Source organism: Microcaecilia unicolor, chromosome 5 (assembly GCF_901765095.1).
Source record: "Microcaecilia unicolor chromosome 5, aMicUni1.1, whole genome shotgun sequence".
Lineage (NCBI taxonomy): Eukaryota > Metazoa > Chordata > Amphibia > Gymnophiona > Siphonopidae > Microcaecilia > Microcaecilia unicolor.
Genome location: NC_044035.1, coordinates 246,232,662 through 246,252,496, shown reverse-complemented (window position 1 = coordinate 246,252,496; position 19,835 = coordinate 246,232,662). Strand labels below are relative to the sequence as shown.

At 41.5% G+C, this 19,835-nt stretch overlaps 1 protein-coding gene across 1 annotated transcript in view; it reads left to right on the top strand.

Annotated features, from left to right (window-relative positions):
- The window catches only part of IGSF11 (immunoglobulin superfamily member 11), a 183,932-nt gene that overhangs the window by 145,709 nt on the left and 18,388 nt on the right, over positions 1-19,835 (top strand). The window contains exons 3-5 of the mRNA XM_030205078.1: positions 4,426-4,633; positions 6,394-6,549; positions 13,865-13,987. Coding sequence (XP_030060938.1) covers positions 4,426-4,633; positions 6,394-6,549; positions 13,865-13,987 — 487 coding nt within the window. The remainder of the gene's footprint in view (positions 1-4,425; positions 4,634-6,393; positions 6,550-13,864; positions 13,988-19,835) is intronic.

Sequence of the window (19,835 nt, the reverse complement as noted above, 5' to 3'; positions counted from 1 at the left end):
CACTCCCCCATCCTTGCAGAGAACATGCAAGAGGAGGAACGGCCATCAAACCCCACTCAGAATATAGTTTTCACCATTTTAGTTCATTGGGTTCTAAATTAATCAAACACTGTCTCTACTAGTCCTCCAGTTTTCTTTCAGCCTTCATTAAAGGGGATTGTCTCTGAAGTTTCCAGCCACTAACATGAATTCTCTACTAATGGGCAAAATCCCTCTCCGCTTCGGCATTAGCAGTCTGCCTAACTTCCTTCCTGTAATCGCCCTCCTCAACTGCTATGCTGGTCATTTGCAAAGAAATTCTGACTTCCACACGATTATTAGTTTGTATGGTAATGACATCAGCACTGACGTGTAAAGTGATAGAGCCATTGGTATGTTTTTCTCCAAGATTGATCTCTTTGTAATAGGGTTCATTTCCCTTCCTGTAAATGGAATCAGAGAGGATACATTTATATATGTATCTCAAAACGACTTACACCTGAAGGCAAGGTTCTGGGCCCTCCTTACCAGGGAAGCACAGTAATTTAATCTCCTGATCTCTTGGTTCTCATTGGATCCAGTGCTCTGTGTGCCACTCAACGTTGGGGCCTCTCATCTCAGAATGGGCCTGTGAGCTGTCTGCTATGCCTTGAAAAATTTCTTATACTAGCCATTTCACATCCCCATTTTCTATCTTATCAGGGATTCCTCTGATGCAAAAGTTGTTCCAGCAGGGAACTGTGTTGTATATCATTAGTTATAAGTAAGAGCTCCTCTCTTGATGCTTCACTAATTTTTAGGTCCTGCTGCAGCTAAAGAATATCCTCAGCATCCATATCAAGCTGCGAGCAATTTTTTATAATGCATGTCAAAAAAGATATAGCAGAATTAGTAAAAGGTACAGAGAAAGACGACAAAAATTACAACAGGGATGGGATGACTTCCCTATGAGGAAAGGCTAAATTGGCTAGGGCTTTTCAGCTTGGAGAAGAGACAGCTGAGGGGGAGATACGATAGAGGTCTGTAAAATACTGAGTGGAGTGGAACATGTAGACGTGAATCGCTAGTTTACTATTTCCAAAAATACTAGGACTAGGGGGCATGCAAAGAAGCTACTAAGTAGTAAATTTAAAACAAACCAGAGAAAATATTTCTTCACTCAGCATGTAATTAAACTCTCCAATTCATTGTCAGAAAATATGATAAACGCAGTTAGCTTAGGAGGGTTTAATAAAGGTTTGGATAATTTTCCAAAACAAAAGTCCATAAGCCATTATTAAAGATGGACTTGGGAAAATCCACTGCTTATTTCTAGGATAAGCAGCATAAAATCTGCTTTACTGTTTTGGGATCATGCCAGGTACTTGTACCTGGATTGGCCACTGTTGGAAACAGTATAGTGGGCTTGATGGCTTGATGGACCTTTGATCTGTCCCATTATAGCAATGCTTGTGCTCTTATGCTCTGACTCCTTAGAAATGTATGCCTTTTTATTCACTCATCAGGGCTTGAAGGTCCAACCTCACCTTCCAAATATGCTCGCTTAGCTCCATCAGCCAGGTCTGCATATCTATTCGGTGTAAGGCTGCAAGTTAATCGCAGTCAATGATGCGATTAATGCATCAAGGGCAAGCAAATAATTTAATCGCGATTACAGAATTTAATCACATGGCAGCATTTCCTGTCTCCTCCAAACATAGGAGCCAACTTTTCAAAATGATTGGGGGGGTGCTAAATTTTTTTTTTTTTTTTACAGATGGTGCATTTCCCCCCTCTTCCCCCTCCCTCCCTCCCCCTCCTCCTCCATCCTTCCCCCTCTCCCCATTATTCAATATCTCTCTTTGAAACAGCAGTAATAAAAAAGGCAAGTGCATTTTTATAATAACCATTGCATTCCATAAAACAAAAAGGAGAAAGTTCCCACATGCAGAGCACTGCATCAATGACTTTTTGGTCGGGATGTGATGTGATATGATTCTTATCTTGATAAATCCTACTTATTAGTAATTCAAAGCGGGTAACAAAGCAAATTAAAACAACTTAAAATTAAGACAAATCTTTTGAACAAATAAGTCTTTAGATTCTTATGGAATGAGAAATAACTGAAAGAACCTTGATGTTCAATAGGGAGAGAAAACCAAATGTGAGGGGCCTGATAACAAAAAGAAGCTTCCAGAATCTTTTTTATGTCTAATGTTTAAAAATGAAGGTAAAATTAAGTAAAATGGATCTCTAACTTTCAAGATTCCATGAATAGAAGGAAAATAAATGAATCCAAAAGGATAGTCTGGAGATGTACTATCAATCAAACACTTTAAAAATTATATAGACCAACTTAAATAAAACTTGAGATTGAAAAGGAAGCCAACGAAGAGAAATATGAACAGTAGTAGAGCTGCCATATTTTTTGAGACCAAGACTAAGTTTAGTGGCAGACAGAAATGTAAGACTTTGGAATTTAAAAGCGTACTTTAAATAAAGTTATAAACAGCAAGTGCTTTTTGGCCTAAAAACAACCCACCTTGACCCCCACCCAACAGCTGCGCAGAGGAGAGGGAAAAGTGACCTTCTTCAGCTTTTTAACGTCGTCTGGCGGCTGACTGGCTGGCTCTGTTCTGGAGTGGGCTGGTTCCCTTCCCTGTACCTCTCTGGCTCGCTCTCTGCCCTTCTTCAATGTTCCGGGCCGCCGGCAGCATCAATGCGGTAAGTACACACTACCTTCGCAGCTCCGGAAGCTCTCCCTCTGTTGCAGCATCCCACCTATGCAGGACAGGAAACTGTAACAGAGGGAAAGCTTCTGGGTCACCGAAGGCAGTGTGCTTACTGCACTGAGACACTACCAGCGGCCAGGAACATTGAAGGACAGTGGTGCAGGGCAGGGAGTGGGACGGTGCAGGGACTGGAGTGGGAGGGACAGGCACTTTATGCCCACGCACGGTGCCCCCACTGCCTCAATTTTTCCATCCAACCAGGATTCAACACCCCCCCCCCCCCCCGCATGTCAGTCTACCTTAAAAAATAGTCTTCTTTTGGTCTCCAGCAGTGGCAGTGGTGCACATATGCTGCCTGTGGTCTGTTCCAAAGCTTTCCCTTCGATTTGTTCTGCTTCCTCTGATATCACTTCTTGTTTGCATGGGCGGGATGGGTCAGAGGGAAAACTTTGGACCTGGCCACAGGCAGCCATTGCCAGGGACCAACAGAAGACCAACTTGAAGGAAAACTGGGGGGAGAGGGAAATTGAGAGGGTGCAGATGCCGAACCCTGAGTGGGGGAGCGAAGCGAGCTGCAGACCTGCAAGCAGAACTGGAGAGGTCACTAGTGGAAGCAAATTCCAAAGCAATAAGCGCCAGCAGCCATGAAAATAACTTTTTGTTGCTCACCACCAAGTTTGTGTTGCTACTCATGAGGTTGGAGGGGAGGGAGGGTGAGGTGCTGAACAATAGGAAAGAGGGAGAGAGAAAGAGATAATGCACCTGGGGGGAAGAGGAAAGGGAGGGAAGGAAGGAAGGAAGAGAAAAGGAGATATGTTGGATCTGAGGGGTGGGAAGGAGGTAGATTATTAGTCCTTTAGGGAAGAGAAGGGGGATAGGATTTGATATACCACTTTTCTGTGGTTACAATCAAAGCGGTTTACATATTATATACAGGTACTTATTCTGTACCTGGGGCAATGAAAACTTAAGCGATTTGCCCAGAGTCACAAGGAGCGGCAGAGGGAAATAAGTAAATAAATAAACTCAATCACACGATTAATTGTGATTAAAATGCTTGACCGAGCGATTAATTACAATTACAAATTTTAATCTAAGTGCAGCACTAGTTTTATGAACTTGCCACCTCTTTAGACTCCGTGGGTGCCATCTTATCTGTCAGGTTTGTTCTGCCCCAAGATCACTGCCTTTTTCTACTGGGGCAAAATAAGTTTTGAGAAGTTTTTTCCTTTGCTGCCATGTGATGGGGTACTGTCCACACCACGCTGAAAGTTTCTTCCCAATTCACTAGGTTTTGCATCTATTGAATGAGAATACCACTTCTAAGTGTCCATACCAAGGGCTGATGTCACTTCCTTTTAACTTTCATTTCTTAATGATTCTGTCAGTTGAAATTGATAGCTGTGAGCATTTAGAGAATTTTTTTATGGTGCCCCCCTGCTTTCTAAGTGTCAATTATCTTCATTTTCAAATGTTTCAAATAGCTGAAATTAGACAGAATAACTATCACAAGCTGAGAGTTTAGAAGGGTCAGAGTTTTTTCAACCATGTACATGTCTTTTCCTGATTAGACAAAAGTGTCTGTTCACTTGGAGATTCATTGACATATATAGTTTAACCAGGAGTGCCTAAATGCTTGCATGCAACTGTATACTTTTTCATGGTTGTTTCTAATCTTCATCGCACCACAAAGTTGCTTTACACTGTAATTGTTCTTACTCTCTCTTTTGTTCAGGTCATCATCTACCAAGGTGGACAGGTTTTCAGTGGTGCAGCGCAATTCAATGGACGAGTCGGATTTGCAAGGACCATGCCAAGTACAAGTGCCTCCATCTATATTAATAGCACTCAGCTGTCTGATACAGGCACCTACCAGTGTTTGGTCAACAATGTTCCAGATAGAGGTGGGAGGAATATTGGAGTCATCGGGCTCACGGTATTAGGTGAGAGGGGACAAATGGACATCTAACCCTTATGTCTTGGGCTTTTGAGGAAAGAATACTGAAGCAGCTGTCTTGTATCCTGAACCTTTCCATTGTTTGTATGGAATACCTTGCAAGACCTGCATTACTTTTTTTGTGTGTAGGCCAGCATGAAGCGATTGCCCATGTACAAGAGAAAAGAATGTAGCATCTTTAAACTGCCGTGACAGCTGTTTACTTTACCTACCTACTAGCTACTACAGGAGAACTACTTATTCTGAATTAATCTTTGGAATCTATGTTAATATGTTTGCACATATCTCCAGCTCTGGTTTTTCTCACTCCTGCTATTTAGATTTGACCAAGGTGGAAATCTCCCTCTGTTCCATACTCAGCTGTGATATGCCACGCCATAGCTGATGTCAGCACAAACATTTACACATTCTGGGGTCAGAAGGGCGGTTGGCCATATTTGTTTACATAAAATGTTTGACTTTTCAGTAACACCACAGTGACCCCTTCCCTGCCATGTGGGGGCATGTAGTTGCTTCTAGCATGGAATTAGTCTTTATGTTCATTCAGTCTTGGCCATCTAGACAAGCTTCATCCATAGAAATGCATCCGAGTGCATGTAGAGGGACATATGTCTTTAGAAATTGCACACGTAATGTGTTATCTGTATAGATAAAGCTGTGTGGCAAAAGTATATTGAGAAAAATAGTTAATTCCAGTCTTTGCTTTCAAGTTAGACATACAGGCTGATACTTGGCAAAGATATGGCAAAAGGCTTCTTGTTGAGGTATGGAACGTTATGTTCTGATCAAAAGCCAGAATGGCTCAAGCAGAGAACCTCAAATCTCTGCATTGTTATTAACCCCAGTTTTTGAATCTGTTCAAGAGAATTCAGCTTTGCCTTGGTGTGCTAATACTCATTGCCCAACCTGAGGTCATTACCATATTCATTTTGTGCACTTTACTGTAAATAGTGCAGAAGTCGACCAAATTGACTGTTTTAAATGTGAATTTCTGCAAATCAGCATGGTCTACTTTGTTTTACAAGAAAACAAGTTATGTAGCCCGGCTGGCAAGGGAGCTTCATATCCTTGCCACAGCCTTTTTCCCGAGGGTGGGGGGTGTGCTCCCCCCCCCCACCACAGTAAGAACTAATTCTTTATAGCTAAGAATCTTTCTTTCTTTCATCCTTTCTTTCTCTCTGTTCTGTGACCTTTGTTTGACAGTGAGGAATAAACTTTCCTTCTTCCTTTTTCTCTTTTTTCTAAGTTCAGACTGAAACTTTTACAAATACCAAAGCTACTATTGTTAGACTGTGTTCTGTAATACTACTAATGCCAAGAGCCAATAGTATTTCTTGTGCTGTTGCAGTGAGAAATAAAGATTCCTTTTTTTCCCCCTAACTTAGTCTGACTTTTTCTAAGAATATCATCCAAACGCGGCTAGTACAGGATGCAAAGCTATTTTATGTTTCACAGAAATCTTTCTTACTGTTTTAGTGGACGCCAAATTTGAAATACCTTCTTAAAAACAGTGTGTATACTGTTTGTTCACTTTTTTCAACATGTTCATTGTTTGAAAATTCTGAGGTGGCCTTATTGCATGTTAGGTGAATGTGTGTTGTAGGTCTAGAGAGCTCTTGTTCTCTGAGTGCCTAATACAACACCATTTTTTTTAAATTTCATTTAGCCAGTGTTACAAAACACTTTTGTCCTATTGTGCATTTTTCTCCCCATCTCTTCATATTTAAAAAAATGATTGTCTTGCAGTTCCACCTTCTGCCCCACTGTGCAGAGTTCAGGGATCCCTGGACATTGGCAGTGATGTTACCCTGATCTGTGGATCAGAAGAAGGCACCCCTAGACCAACTTATCTTTGGAAGAAGCTAGACAGTGCCCCCAGGCTGCCCCCAGCTGCAATGCAAGGTACCAACTAGATTATTTCTATTAGTTTTGAAAATGCTACTGTGTCAAGGTGTCTACTACTTTTGTTTAACATGTGTCTATATTTGTACACTTTAACTCATATAATTTTTTAAACTCATATAATTTTTTTAAAGTGATTTTTCTGTGAATATTTTGTGTTGTGAATGTGGCTGTTGCAAGTCACATGCTTTATTTATGTATTTGTAAGTGTGACGCCAACATGGTTTTGTGAGTATGTGCAGTGTCTTGTAAAAGTGTTCACATCCTTGTAAATTTTTCCCATTCTCTTGCCTGAAAAAGTTTGACTTAAAACTCTTAAACTAAGATCAGATTACGGACAGTTGTTTCAGCTGTAAACTATTCACAGAGAAAGAGGCAGATAACCAACTGCAAAGGAAGATGCAGATAACAAAAAGAGCAGTAGGGCAGCTCAATAGGCTCAAAGGAAATTTTATTAAGTCAATCAAGATAAAAATAAAAAGGTCACTCCAGGTGAATATATCCAGACTTCAAAAAGAATTATTAAAATAGCCCAACATGTTTCTGCATCACAGCACCTCCATTATGGACAGATGTCAAATTTATCATGAGTTGGATAATCATATATATCCACCTACTATCAATATTTGCAGAATCCTCTTATTCCCATTTACAGCAGCAGCATGCACCTGAGGTACCAATGAAGTGCTACTAAGAAGGCTGTTTCCTTACTGGTCATATTCTTGTCAGCTACTAGTGCATATCCAACCTTTGAGGTTGTGGGAATTATTGGTTTATTGCAACAGTTTTCATTTATAATGACCCAGGTGTAGCAAGTAGGCAGAGGTCCACTGACAGGCTCCCCACTGGAGATAGCACCCCTAAGCCTGGACTGGTTGGTGCGGTCTATCACGTGTAGTAGCCGCCTTCCTTTAGGTTGAACTCTGGTGCTGGTGGCCATTAGACTTTAGAAGCATGAGAAGGAGTGGTAATGCTGGACACTGAGGAACCTCAGAGGAGAAAGCAGGGAGTAGGAGCGTATCCCTCACTAAGACTTACTCCCCAACTTACACTGTTGATTGATGCATTCCCCTGTCCCTTACCCTGCCTAGCTCATGCTTGTTAGTTTTCCCCTCCCCTGTTTGCTTCTTGTACACTTTCCTAAGCTTTCGCTTTGTAATTTTTATTTAATTCTCTTTAAGCCACATTGCGCCTGCATGAGTGGGAAAATGTGGGGTATAAGTAATCCATAAAATAAATAAATAAATAAGAGCAAGGTTGGATATCAGTAGGAGGCTTCCAGAAAGTACAATCGGGATAAGGTGCACAGGAAGATGGAATGTATGTAACACTGAAGCAGTCTTGACCAGTGTTTTTCAACCCAGTCCTCAAGGACCACCTGGCCAAGTCAGATTTACAGAATACACACAGTGAATATGCATGAGAAAGATTTGCATGCGGTGGTGGAAATGCATGCTAATACATTTTACGCATTTTTATTGTGGGTATCCTGAAAACCCAACTGGCCAGGTAGACAATAAGAGACAATAGAGGCTGGAATTCCATGGAGCTGTAGAATCTCCTTAATAAACATAACCAGCAATTGAGAAGCAAATGGCCAGTTAACAGTAAGAGCAAAATGCATCATGCGAGAGAACTGATCTACCTACCAGGATCACTCTACTTGTGTTTGAAGATGGAAGATTTTGGGTTTAGTTTGCATCATCCTCGGTCATTTAAGATGAGGTATGTTCAAACACGTTAGTATTTTCCTGACCCTATAGAACTTACAGTCTGTTTGACCCTGAGGCAGTAGAGGATTACATAACTTGCCCAACATTACAAGGAGTGATAATGGGATTTGAACTTGGCTTTCCTGGCTCTTAGCTCTTTGTTTTAATGATTAGGCTAACGCACTCTGAGATGGTTATAAAGTCCATGGAGAGAGAAGACCAAGGTTTAATTGGCACAGAAAGTGGCTGCAGGAGAACACACAGGGCAGGCAAAAACATGGGCTGTTCAGTCTTTGTACATAGAGAGCAGTGAGAGACAGGACTTGGGAATTCCACACCTTGGGATTCTTGAGAGATTTTCCTCCAGAAGCTTTGTATTCACAACAATCTTAGAAGCAGGTATGATGATGCCTTTGAGTGGATACAAATATTTTTAGGAGCAAATTGTTGAGTGTGCATCAGCCTTGATGTTCTTTTAAACCAGACATAGAAGATGATAGTGTAATTGAGCAAAGAACATGGACTAGCAGGCTTGCTATGCATTCAGATGCCTGGTGGCTCAATATACAGCAGATTCTTGTAATCAGTCAGAATTGTGCCTGGAAAGGTAATTGTTTGGCACTCGGGGAGCATTTAGGACCTTTATTGAACATTGCACAGGTGCTTTCTAAGGCACCTTCATAAATACCAAATGAAAGAAATCCAGGAGAGCCTTCTCTGGAGTCTCCTCAAGAGAATTTCTACAGTGTTACCATTTCTGGAATATGGACTACCCACACTTGTGCAACTTTAAAAGACTTTCTAGCTGCCATAACCTCCAGGTTTGGGAAGCTGATTGGTAGAATTCTGGATGGCTTTGAAAGGGAGAAAACATAATTTAATCCAGTCTGTTTTCACTCTAGTGACTCTAGCTCCCATGATTTCTCTCCAGCCTACAGTTTAATCAAGCAATTTCTGCTTCAAAGATTTCAGCTTCCATAACGCAAACCCTGGCTCCAAAGACTCATATCAAAGACTTGGCTCTGAGCTTCCCAGTCTGCTTCTTGCATCATCGGAGAGTCTGTACCATTAGAATCCAGTTCCAGAACTTTGCTATTATTAATTCAGTTCTTGTTTCAAAGATTCCTGTTCTTGTTTCTAAGATTCCAGGTCTTCCAGCCTCTGTATTCCTCCCTGGGTCTCATGCAGCTAAAGCCTGGCACTGACCAGCACTACAGAGCTCAGCTTGAAGGAAGGTTAAAGACCATGCTGACCATCCCAAGTCCAAGGGTGCCATCTGGTCCAAAGGTGCCATCTGATCCAAGGGTGCCAAGTGGGGATCATGTCAGTGGACCTCTGCTTTCTTGCTACGCCTGGGTCATTCTGAGGGAGATTGTCACATAAGAACAAATTGAGGAACATTAATTACTTTCCCAGAAAATTTGCCAAAATTGGGGCTAGCCCCACCGTGAGGAACATTAATTACCTTCCCAGAACACTTGCCAGAATTGGGGCTAGCCCAACCTTGTAAAGAACCTAGGGTTGAGCTCAAGTTTTTCTTGTCCCTCAAAGGCCTGCTATGGATTTGTGAGCCAGTGTTCCATTGAATTTACATTACAGTCTGCCTAGTCCCAGACCCCAAATCTAGAGTGGCCTGTATTATTTCGTTGTTGGCTGGGGATACATTGGCCTGGGCCTCTCCACTATAGGAGAGGCAAGATCCCGTTGTCACAATTTAAAACTCCTTCATTCATGCCTTCAAAAGAGTTTGATCCAGACAATATGGCCCCTGCCTCCTCTGCACCCCTCCAGAAGAAACAAGGGACATGTATGAGTAGAGTTCTTCACTGTCTATGCAGAGAGGGGCTGGAATAATGAGGCCTTGGTTGCTGCTTTTTAGATTGACCTTTCAGACCAGATGAAGGATCAGTTAATGTGTTGACTTACCCCTAGATCAGAACATACTTATAGCTTTGTGTTTGTGTCTAAACATGGAAATGTCTGCTTTCGTTGTTGTTCCTGGACCTCTGTTGTGGAACCCTTTACCAGATCTCTTAAGGGCTCTTGTGGTTTTCAGGAAACAGCTGACAACTTTCTTGTTTATCCAAGCTTTTCATTGAGATCAATGTGGTTGTAATGACACTGATTTTGACTTTTGTATTTATTGAATTGTGCATCTTATGTTTGTACTATTTGAAGCTATCTAGAACATTTTATATGTAGTACAGAAAATATGTATGATAAATGAAGTAAAAAATATATAATTCAAAATGCATTTCAAGTCTTTTATTTTCTCTGATCTGCACAACATCCTATATAATGAAACACACCTCCAACATTCTGAAGCTGACTGCATGGCTGAGGCATTCCTGCTCTCTGTATCCATCTCCTGAATTGACATCACGTACTTCCAGGTTCGTCACAAGAAGAAGTGACCAACCACACGAGGTTTCTCGGCTTCAGAATGTTGGAGGTGCATTCTATTAAATAGGATTGGTCAGTTCCTTGAAGCATAGCCAGAGCTCAGCATCCTGCACAGTAATGCTCAGACACCAGAGAGAGAGGGGGGGGGGGGGGGGGCTGACACCAGAGAGAGGGAGGGGGGCTGACACCAGATGGGGGGGGGGAGGTATCTCTGTCACACACACACTCTCTCTCTCTCACACAGTCAATGTCTTTTTCTCTCTCACTCTCACACGCTGTCTCTCACACACTCTATGTCTCACACTGTATCACATTCACTCTCTATGTGTCACACAGTCACTCACACACTCTCTTGGTCTCATACACTCAGTCTCACAGAGAGTCTGTGTCTCACACACTCTCTCTCTTGCACACACTGTATCTGTGTGAAACACACTCTCTCTCTCTCACACTGTGTCTCACATATGCACTTTCACACACTCTCATTCTCACACACACACTCTCTCTCTCACAGACACACTCGCACCCAGACTCACTCTCTCTCTCTCTCTCTCTCACACACACACACACTCGCACATTCACTCTCTCTCTCACACACAGTCACTCTCACATACACTTTCTCAAACATACACACTCCGAGGAAAACCTTGCTAGTGCCTGTTTCATTTGTGTCAGAAACGTGCCTTTTTTTACTAGTACTCTATATTTGAATATGTGAGACTAATTATAGAATTTTCAAAAAGTAATTAAGAAACCAAAATGTCTAACTTTGCTCAGTGGGATGGTGAAATTTTTCCCCATTCTTCTTGATAGAATAACTCAAGCTTTATCAAGTTGGTAAAAAGTGGTTATCTTCTCCCTAGTCTAGGTCTTTGACAGTGTGGGTAAACAGAAGGTCCTCCATGAACAGCAAACCAGGAAAAGAAACAGCAGAGGAGACCAAAATAAAACCATACACCAAATGTCCTTTAATAAAAATCTTCACTCGACTTAACACGGGCTGTGTTTCAGCTGAATGGTTTGCATCAGGAGTCTAAAAAATAAACATATAATATTATCATAACTAAACAAATATAACAAGTATGAGACGTCAAAGCATATTCCACAATCTTTGACAGTCTGGAACAGGTTTTTCTTTAGGATCTGCCTGTGCTTTGCACCATTCTTCTTCCCTACAGACTTACTAAGCCTCCCTGGCTCTATTCATGCAAAATACCCCCCAACGTAATGCTGCTGCCACTATGCTCTGCACTGGAGATGGTGTTAGTGCTTTCTTCTTACAACCCTCCATATAGTTCATTTTGTGAAATATTCTTGAAATTGTTGCACAGTTATTTTCCCCAGTCTCAGCCAGTTTCCTTAATCCATGCCTACTGATTTTAGAAGGATGGCCTAATCAAGGCAATGTGCTAGTGGCAAACTGTTTCTGCATTACAATGATAGATCTGACAATGCTGAAAAGGATATTGAAACACATTGAAATTTTTTTAGACTTTCTACAATCTGCACTTTTTAAATAACTTTTATCCCTGAGTTCTTTCTGCATGTTTGCTTTATGAAGTGAATTTGAAGCAAAGGTTGAACAGTGATTCTTCATTCTCGAATATTTGAATCAGTTCATCTATTGTGGCTGGATACAAGAGGGAACTACTTAGCCTTATTAAGGTAGTATTTGGAAACAGCGTTAATTTGATTTTGCTATAACAGAGGGTGTGAAAACGTATGCAGTCAAATTTGTTGCCTTAATTACTTTTTGAATATTTTCTGTATTTGTTTTTTCATATTGAAAGTGTTATGTACATAGTTTGACCAGGGGTGGCTAAACCTTTGCACATAGCTATGTATACTTTACTAGAGTGATGTTTAATCTTCATCTGACCACACCAGTACATGTAATACACACTATCGTTGCTCTCTTCTTAATCATCCTACATGGATCAATACTGCATTGTATTTTTTAGACAGCAGAATGTGAAAAATATAAACGGATGGGAAGACGTATACAACCCACTGTATATACATAATAGTGTTGATCAAGTGCTTCTCTACTGTATCTGTTAATTCATACTTTCTATAAGTGTACACCCAAGGAAGAAAAATGTTTATTATAGATGCACATGAGAAGTTTGCGAATATTTTAAATAAAGTGCTTTCTCCACATGTGTACATTTTATGCGGCAGCTGTTATCAACTGTTTGCTATTTGGGTCTAATGCAGAGCTTCCCAAACCTGCCGTGGGAGTCCCACAGTGAGTCAGGGTATCCATGATAATTATGCATGAGATATATTTGCATCTTCCTTATGTGCTTACATACAAAAATTCTACCTAAGTGCAATTCTGTAAATATGCACATATTTTACATAGTGTGTATTTTACAGGTGGGCGTATCGATAGGTGGAGTCTAAACGGAGCATGGATAGGACTCGCATGCAAAAAACATATAGACTGCTATAAGTTATGCGCATATCTCCAAAACTTAGGTGCACTTACTTAATGCCAGCTTTATGGCTAACATAAGTGCTTGCGCCAAACTTACAGGCAAGTATTTTTGCCTTGCTAGTATCCTATAAAGGAAAGCAGGCACCTACGTTCCTTTTTAGAATAGGTCCCTGCCAGGCACCTAGTTCTAGAATCCTATTCCCATATTGTTTGGAGGTTGATAGTGGATGTGGGCTTCACAGATGGATGCAAGTTGGATCGTATGAACATATACACCCTAGATCGTTACTGCTTCCAGATGTTGGCTCATAGCTGCTTTAATTGTGCTTTATAAAAATCAGCATTGGTCCACAGGCAGTGGGTGTAAGTGTTACTTTTCCTTTGGCCTGCTGCAATGGACAGTAGTGGCAGGTGAGATTGGAGATGGAGTGGGAGAAATGCTGGCCAATCTTCTGCTCAAGCACCTACAGCTCCTATGAAGCTGGTGTCTATGTATCTTCCTATAAAGTATAGACAGTTTTGGATTCCTGCATCGTTACATCTTCTGGTGTAGTTGAATAGAATGAACAGCTGTTTGGCTGAGGCTCATAGAAAAAGTAAATGATGGAAGAGCAGAAATATGAAGCTTAGTAGTTCAGGAATTCTCCAGCCACATTCTGTATCTTCCCCACTAGTATGCACATCCCCACTAATGCTGCTTCTCAGGTTTTCTTCTCAGGTTTTCCTAATTACTAATTCTCACTTTTGCTATTAATTGCAGACCAGGTGCAAGGAACTGTCACCCTTCGAAATATAAGCATGGTTTCCTCTGGTGTTTACCAGTGCATGGCATCTAATGCCATCGGGAGCAGCACTTGCCTCCTGGACCTCCAGGTCATCTTACGTAAGTATGTAGGGAAGCAGCATGGAGGGAAGTGTCCTCTGGTCTCCACCTCAAGTACTGTTCACTTCGTTATCCAGTGGAGCTGCAAATGATTCACAAGCATGAGAGGAAAAGCTTTTGATACCATAAATTGAATTATTGATTACCTTTCCTTCAGATGGGAGCCTGACGTTTAGCATTTTATTATCTAGAAACATATATAGTAACACAGAGGCCACTGTTTAGCCAGCCATGAATGGGTAATGTTAACTGGAGAACATTGATTATTTTTTTCCATATATTAAGCTTGAATCCACTCTGGTTGAATAGCTGGTCTAAACTTTATTCCTGCTTTGTGGACAGCCTAAGTTAGGCTGGCTGGGTGGGTGAGTGGCTGAGCTCACATCAGGCTCTGCATCTTAGATTAAATAATACATTTTTTGCTTATTTACAACCTAAACTTTTACTGACTTCTGCTCAGTCTGTGTTGAGGCACCAGTCCTCAATTTTACTTTGAACTTCTTTCACAAATAACTCTCCTCCTGCCCTGTGATCAGAGCTGGATCTACAGTGGGGGAAATAAGTATTTGATCCCTTGCTGATTTTGTAAGTTTGCCCACTGACAAAGACATGAGCAGCCCATAATTGAAGGGTAGGTTATTGGTAACAGTGAGAGATAGCACATCACAAATTAAATCCGGAAAATCACATTGTGGAAAGTATATGAATTTATTTGCATTCTGCAGAGGGAAATAAGTATTTGATCCCCCACCAACCAGTAAGAGATCTGGCCCCTACAGACCAGGTAGATGCTCCAAATCAACTCGTTACCTGCATGACAGACAGCTGTCGGCAATGGTCACCTGTATGAAAGACACCTGTCCACAGACTCAGTGAATCAGTCAGACTCTAACCTCTACAAAATGGCCAAGAGCAAGGAGCTGTCTAAGGATGTCAGGGACAAGATCATACACCTGCACAAGGCTGGAATGGGCTACAAAACCATCAGTAAGACGCTGGGCGAGAAGGAGACAACTGTTGGTGCCATAGTAAGAAAATGGAAGAAGTACAAAATGACTGTCAATCGACAAAGATCTGGGGCTCCACGCAAAATCTCACCTCGTGGGGTATCCTTGATCATGAGGAAGGTTAGAAATCAGCCTACAACTACAAGGGGGGAACTTGTCAATGATCTCAAGGCAGCTGGGACCACTGTCACCACGAAAACCATTGGTAACACATTACGACATAACGGATTGCAATCCTGCAGTGCCCGCAAGGTCCCCCTGCTCCGGAAGGCACATGTGACGGCCCGTCTGAAGTTTGCCAGTGAACACCTGGATGATGCCGAGAGTGATTGGGAGAAGGTGCTGTGGTCAGATGAGACAAAAATTGAGCTCTTTGGCATGAACTCAACTCGCCGTGTTTGGAGGAAGAGAAATGCTGCCTATGACCCAAAGAACACCGTCCCCACTGTCAAGCATGGAGGTGGAAATGTTATGTTTTGGGGGTGTTTCTCTGCTAAGGGCACAGGACTACTTCACCGCATCAATGGGAGAATGGATGGGGCCATGTACCGTACAATTCTGAGTGACAACCTCCTTCCCTCCGCCAGGGCCTTAAAAATGGGTCGTGGCTGGGTCTTCCAGCACGACAATGACCCAAAACATACAGCCAAGGCAACAAAGGAGTGGCTCAGGAAGAAGCACATTAGGGTCATGGAGTGGCCTAGCCAGTCACCAGACCTTAATCCCATTGAAAACTTATGGAGGGAGCTGAAGCTGCGAGTTGCCAAGCGACAGCCCAGAACTCTTAATGATTTAGAGATGATCTGCAAAGAGGAGTGGACCAAAATTCCTCCTGACATGTGTGCAAACCTCATCATCAACTACAGAAGACGTCTGACCGCTGTGCTTGCCAACAAGGGTTTTGCCACCAAGTATTAGGTCTTGTTTGCCAGAGGGATCAAATACTTATTTCCCTCTGCAGAATGCAAATAAATTCATATACTTTCCACAATGTGATTTTCCGGATTTAATTTGTGATGTGCTATCTCTCACTGTTACCAATAACCTACCCTTCAATTATGGGCTGCTCATGTCTTTGTCAGTGGGCAAACTTACAAAATCAGCAAGGGATCAAATACTTATTTCCCCCACTGTATATTTACATCTAGCCCTCCTCCTGGACAACAAAGAAAAAGCCTACTTTTTTTTTTAAAAGAAAAGAGGTAAGTATGGATAGTACAGTCATGGGCTGGTCAGAGTTAGGAAGAATTGTTGGTTAAAATGGAGTGGGTAGGAGGGGTTGTGGACTTATTGGGGTACTCCCCCACCAGGGGGAATATAAGGGAGAAGATTAAGGGTTTATTAGAGGTGATTAGGGAGGTGGCCCTGTGGTTCCCTTTGATTAGGGAGGTGGCCCTGTGGTTCCCTGAGGGTGAGATTTTAACCTCCAAATTGATAATGTGATGGGGCGAAGTTGATTAACTGCAATGAAAGATTTAGACTTGTTTCAGGCAGTACAGAGAAGGACACACCAGGGTAGAGAGGAGGTGGGCATACACTAGACCAGTGGTTTTCAAACCAGTCCTCAGGAACTACCTGGCCATTTGGATTTTCAGGATATCCATAATGAATATGCATGAGAGAGATTTACACACCAAGAAGGCAGTGCATGCAAATCTGACCAAGTGGTCCCTGAGGACTGGGTTGAAAGCAACTGCTCTAGACCTAGTATTTGAAACCTAAAGCAAACTGCATCAGTTGGACCATCCAAGGATATCAGAACCAGAAGCCAGAACCAGAAAGTGTATACCTAACAATTCGTGAGATAAAGTTTTATTTTAACTACATAACTACTTCTAAAATTTTGAATCTGTTAGATCATCAATCATCAACCTCCTCTGCATTAAGTCTCCAAAGAAATTCAGATAGAAGTGCTAAGTACAACCATTTGTTTCTCTATTGCTGGAAGCTTTTGATCTCCCAGGCTTTGTCTGAATTTACAACTTCAAAAAATGTTAAAACCTTAACCCTGCATTGCCAACTAGTAAGATTGCTGATCCACAGGGTTGACTGCAGTGCCACCCAGTGAAACTATGCCTAACTAGCTTCTGACACAAAAAATGTGCCTTGGTCTAGCAGAGACCTCAGGTATCCTAGTGGTGTGTGGGAAAGCAAACTATAATCCCCACCAACCAAAGAGAAGGCAAAAGTGGAAGAGGTCAAACACCTACATAACAGTACTTAAAAGATCACCTCATTACCATACCAAAGCTACTACCAGCACCCCCAGACCACCCTTGGGAACTATAGGACTGGTGAATGCCAGATCAGCTACAAGAAATTCTCAGTGATCCATGATGCTATACATGAACAGCATCTTGACATCCTTGGAATAAGTGAAACCTGACTAGATGAAAGTGGGGGTTTACCACTGGCTGAACTATGCCCAACAGGTTTCAACATCCAACATCAACCAAACCAGGAAAATGGGGTGGAGGGGTAGCAGTCTCAATTCGGAATCCAATCAAACTGTGCAGAATCTCCATCCCCCAGCTAAATTAATCAGAATCTCTATTAATCCAGCTTGAAGAGGAAACACCAGTCTGGCTGCTCATGGTATACCGAGCACCTTGCAACAACACATTATCTGTGCAAAAACTAGACCTTATTACTCAAGTGACCCTGAATTACCCTAGGCTGGTGATCATGGGGGATTTCAATCTACCCTAGATTACAAGAGATGGTGGAAGGGCAATCATAAGAACATATGTGTTGCCATACTAGGACAGACCGAAGGTCCATCAAGCCCAGTATCCTGTTAACAACAGTGGCCAATCTAGGTCACAAGTACTTGGCAAGATCTCAAAACATCTTAAAATGACTTATGGACTTTTCTTTTAGGAAATTATCCAAATCTTTTTTAAACTCTGCTAAGCTCACAGAGTTTAATTACATGTTGAATGGTGAAATATTTTCTCCGGTTTGTTTTCAGTTTACAACTTAGTAGCTTCATTGCATGATCTCTAGTCCTAGTATTTTTGGAAAGATTAAACAAGTGATTCAAGTCTGCCCATTCTACTGTACTCTGTATTTGTATTTTAAAGAGTTCTATCATATCTCCCCTCAGCCATCTCTTCTCCAAACCGAAGAGCTCTAGCTGCTTTAGCCTTTCTTCATAGGGTGGGGAAGTCCCATCCCCTTTATCATTTGTCACCCTCCTCTGTACCTTTTCTAATTCAGTTATATCTTTTTAAAGATGCAGTGACCAGAATTGTACACAGTATTTGAGGTGCTGTCGCACCATGGAGCAATACAAAGGCATTATAGCATTCACATTTTTGGTTTCCATTCTTTCCTAATAATTCTTAACTTTGTTTGCTTTCTTAGCTGCTGCTGCACACTGAGCAAATGGTTTCAAAGTATCAAATATGACACCTAGGTACTTTTCCTGGGCAATGACTCCTAATGTGGAACCTTGCATCAGGTAGCTATAGTTTGGGTTCCTCTTTCCCACATGCATTACTTTGCACTTACGCAGTAATGTCCCAAATGAAATGAATGATGATTTTAAGGTGGCCAAACTGGTAGAAAATGCAATGGCAAAAGCCAGAAAGGATGCTTGGGTGCATAGGGAGAGGAATAGTCAGTAGTAAAAAGGAGGTAATAGTGCCTCTGTGTAAGTTTTAGTGAGATCCCAACAGAATATTTATTTATTAAGTTTATTTTTTTCCAGACATTTGATATACTGCAAATAGAGCCTATACAGGCAACTAAGTGGTTTACAACAACAACAAAATTCATTTATTCTGAAGCTGTGGGTGGGGGCAGAAGAAAGAAGGACAAAAACAAGGAAAGAAAGGATGAAGGAGGGGACAATTAAGTAGAGGGAAAAGCTGAGGAGAAAAAAAGTCTTCAAAAGTGCTTTAAATGACTGAAGAGGCATATCAGTTCTAAGGAAGAAGGGCAGATTGTGGGGCCTAAATAGCTAAAGGAGGTATCGCGGGATAATTGAAGAACAGTAGATGAGGAAACACAAAGTAGATTTCCTGAAGAGGACTGAAGAGAGTGTGATGGGGTATAAGCAACAAATTTATGCAAATGAACAGGAGCAATAGGGTTCTGATCCTTAAAAGCAAGCATAAGAAGCTTATACCTAATCCGATATGAAACTGGAAGTCAGTGTTCTAGGAAGAGAAGAGGAGTAACATGATGAAAATGATGCGCATGATGTATAAGTTTAACTGATGTTGATTGAATTAACTGAAGACACTTTAAAGAATGGAGTAGAAGTCCCACATACGAGAATTACAGTAGTCCAACCTAGTTATAACAAGTGCCAATTTTTTTTTTAAATTTTTGTTACATTTGTACCCTGCGCTTTCCCACGCATGGCAGGTTCAATGCGGCTTACATGGGGCAATGGAGGGTTAAGTGACTTGCCCAGAGTCACAAGGAGCTGCCTGTGCCTGAAGTGGGAATTGAACTCAGTTCCTCAGGACCAACGTCCACCACCCTAACCACTAGGCCACTCCTCCACTGTTAGATTGAGTTGACAAGAAAGGCCAAACTGAACATATACGAGAGGGTGCAAAAAAAGAAGATTTAGTCACGTTGTCAATCTGCGTTTTGAAAGTAAATTTAGAATTGAAAACTATGCCTAAGATTCTAACAGAATCGCTGTAGGAAATTAGAGTGTCATCAAGAACCGGAGGAGAAGGGACGGTGAATTCAGATTGGAAAAAAACAGTTTCACATTTAGTTTTGTTAACTGCACCTTCAAAAAGATTAAACAGGATTGGATCAGTTCATAGGGAAGCTTTTAAAATGTTATTTATTTTTATTTTTGTTACATTTGTACCCCG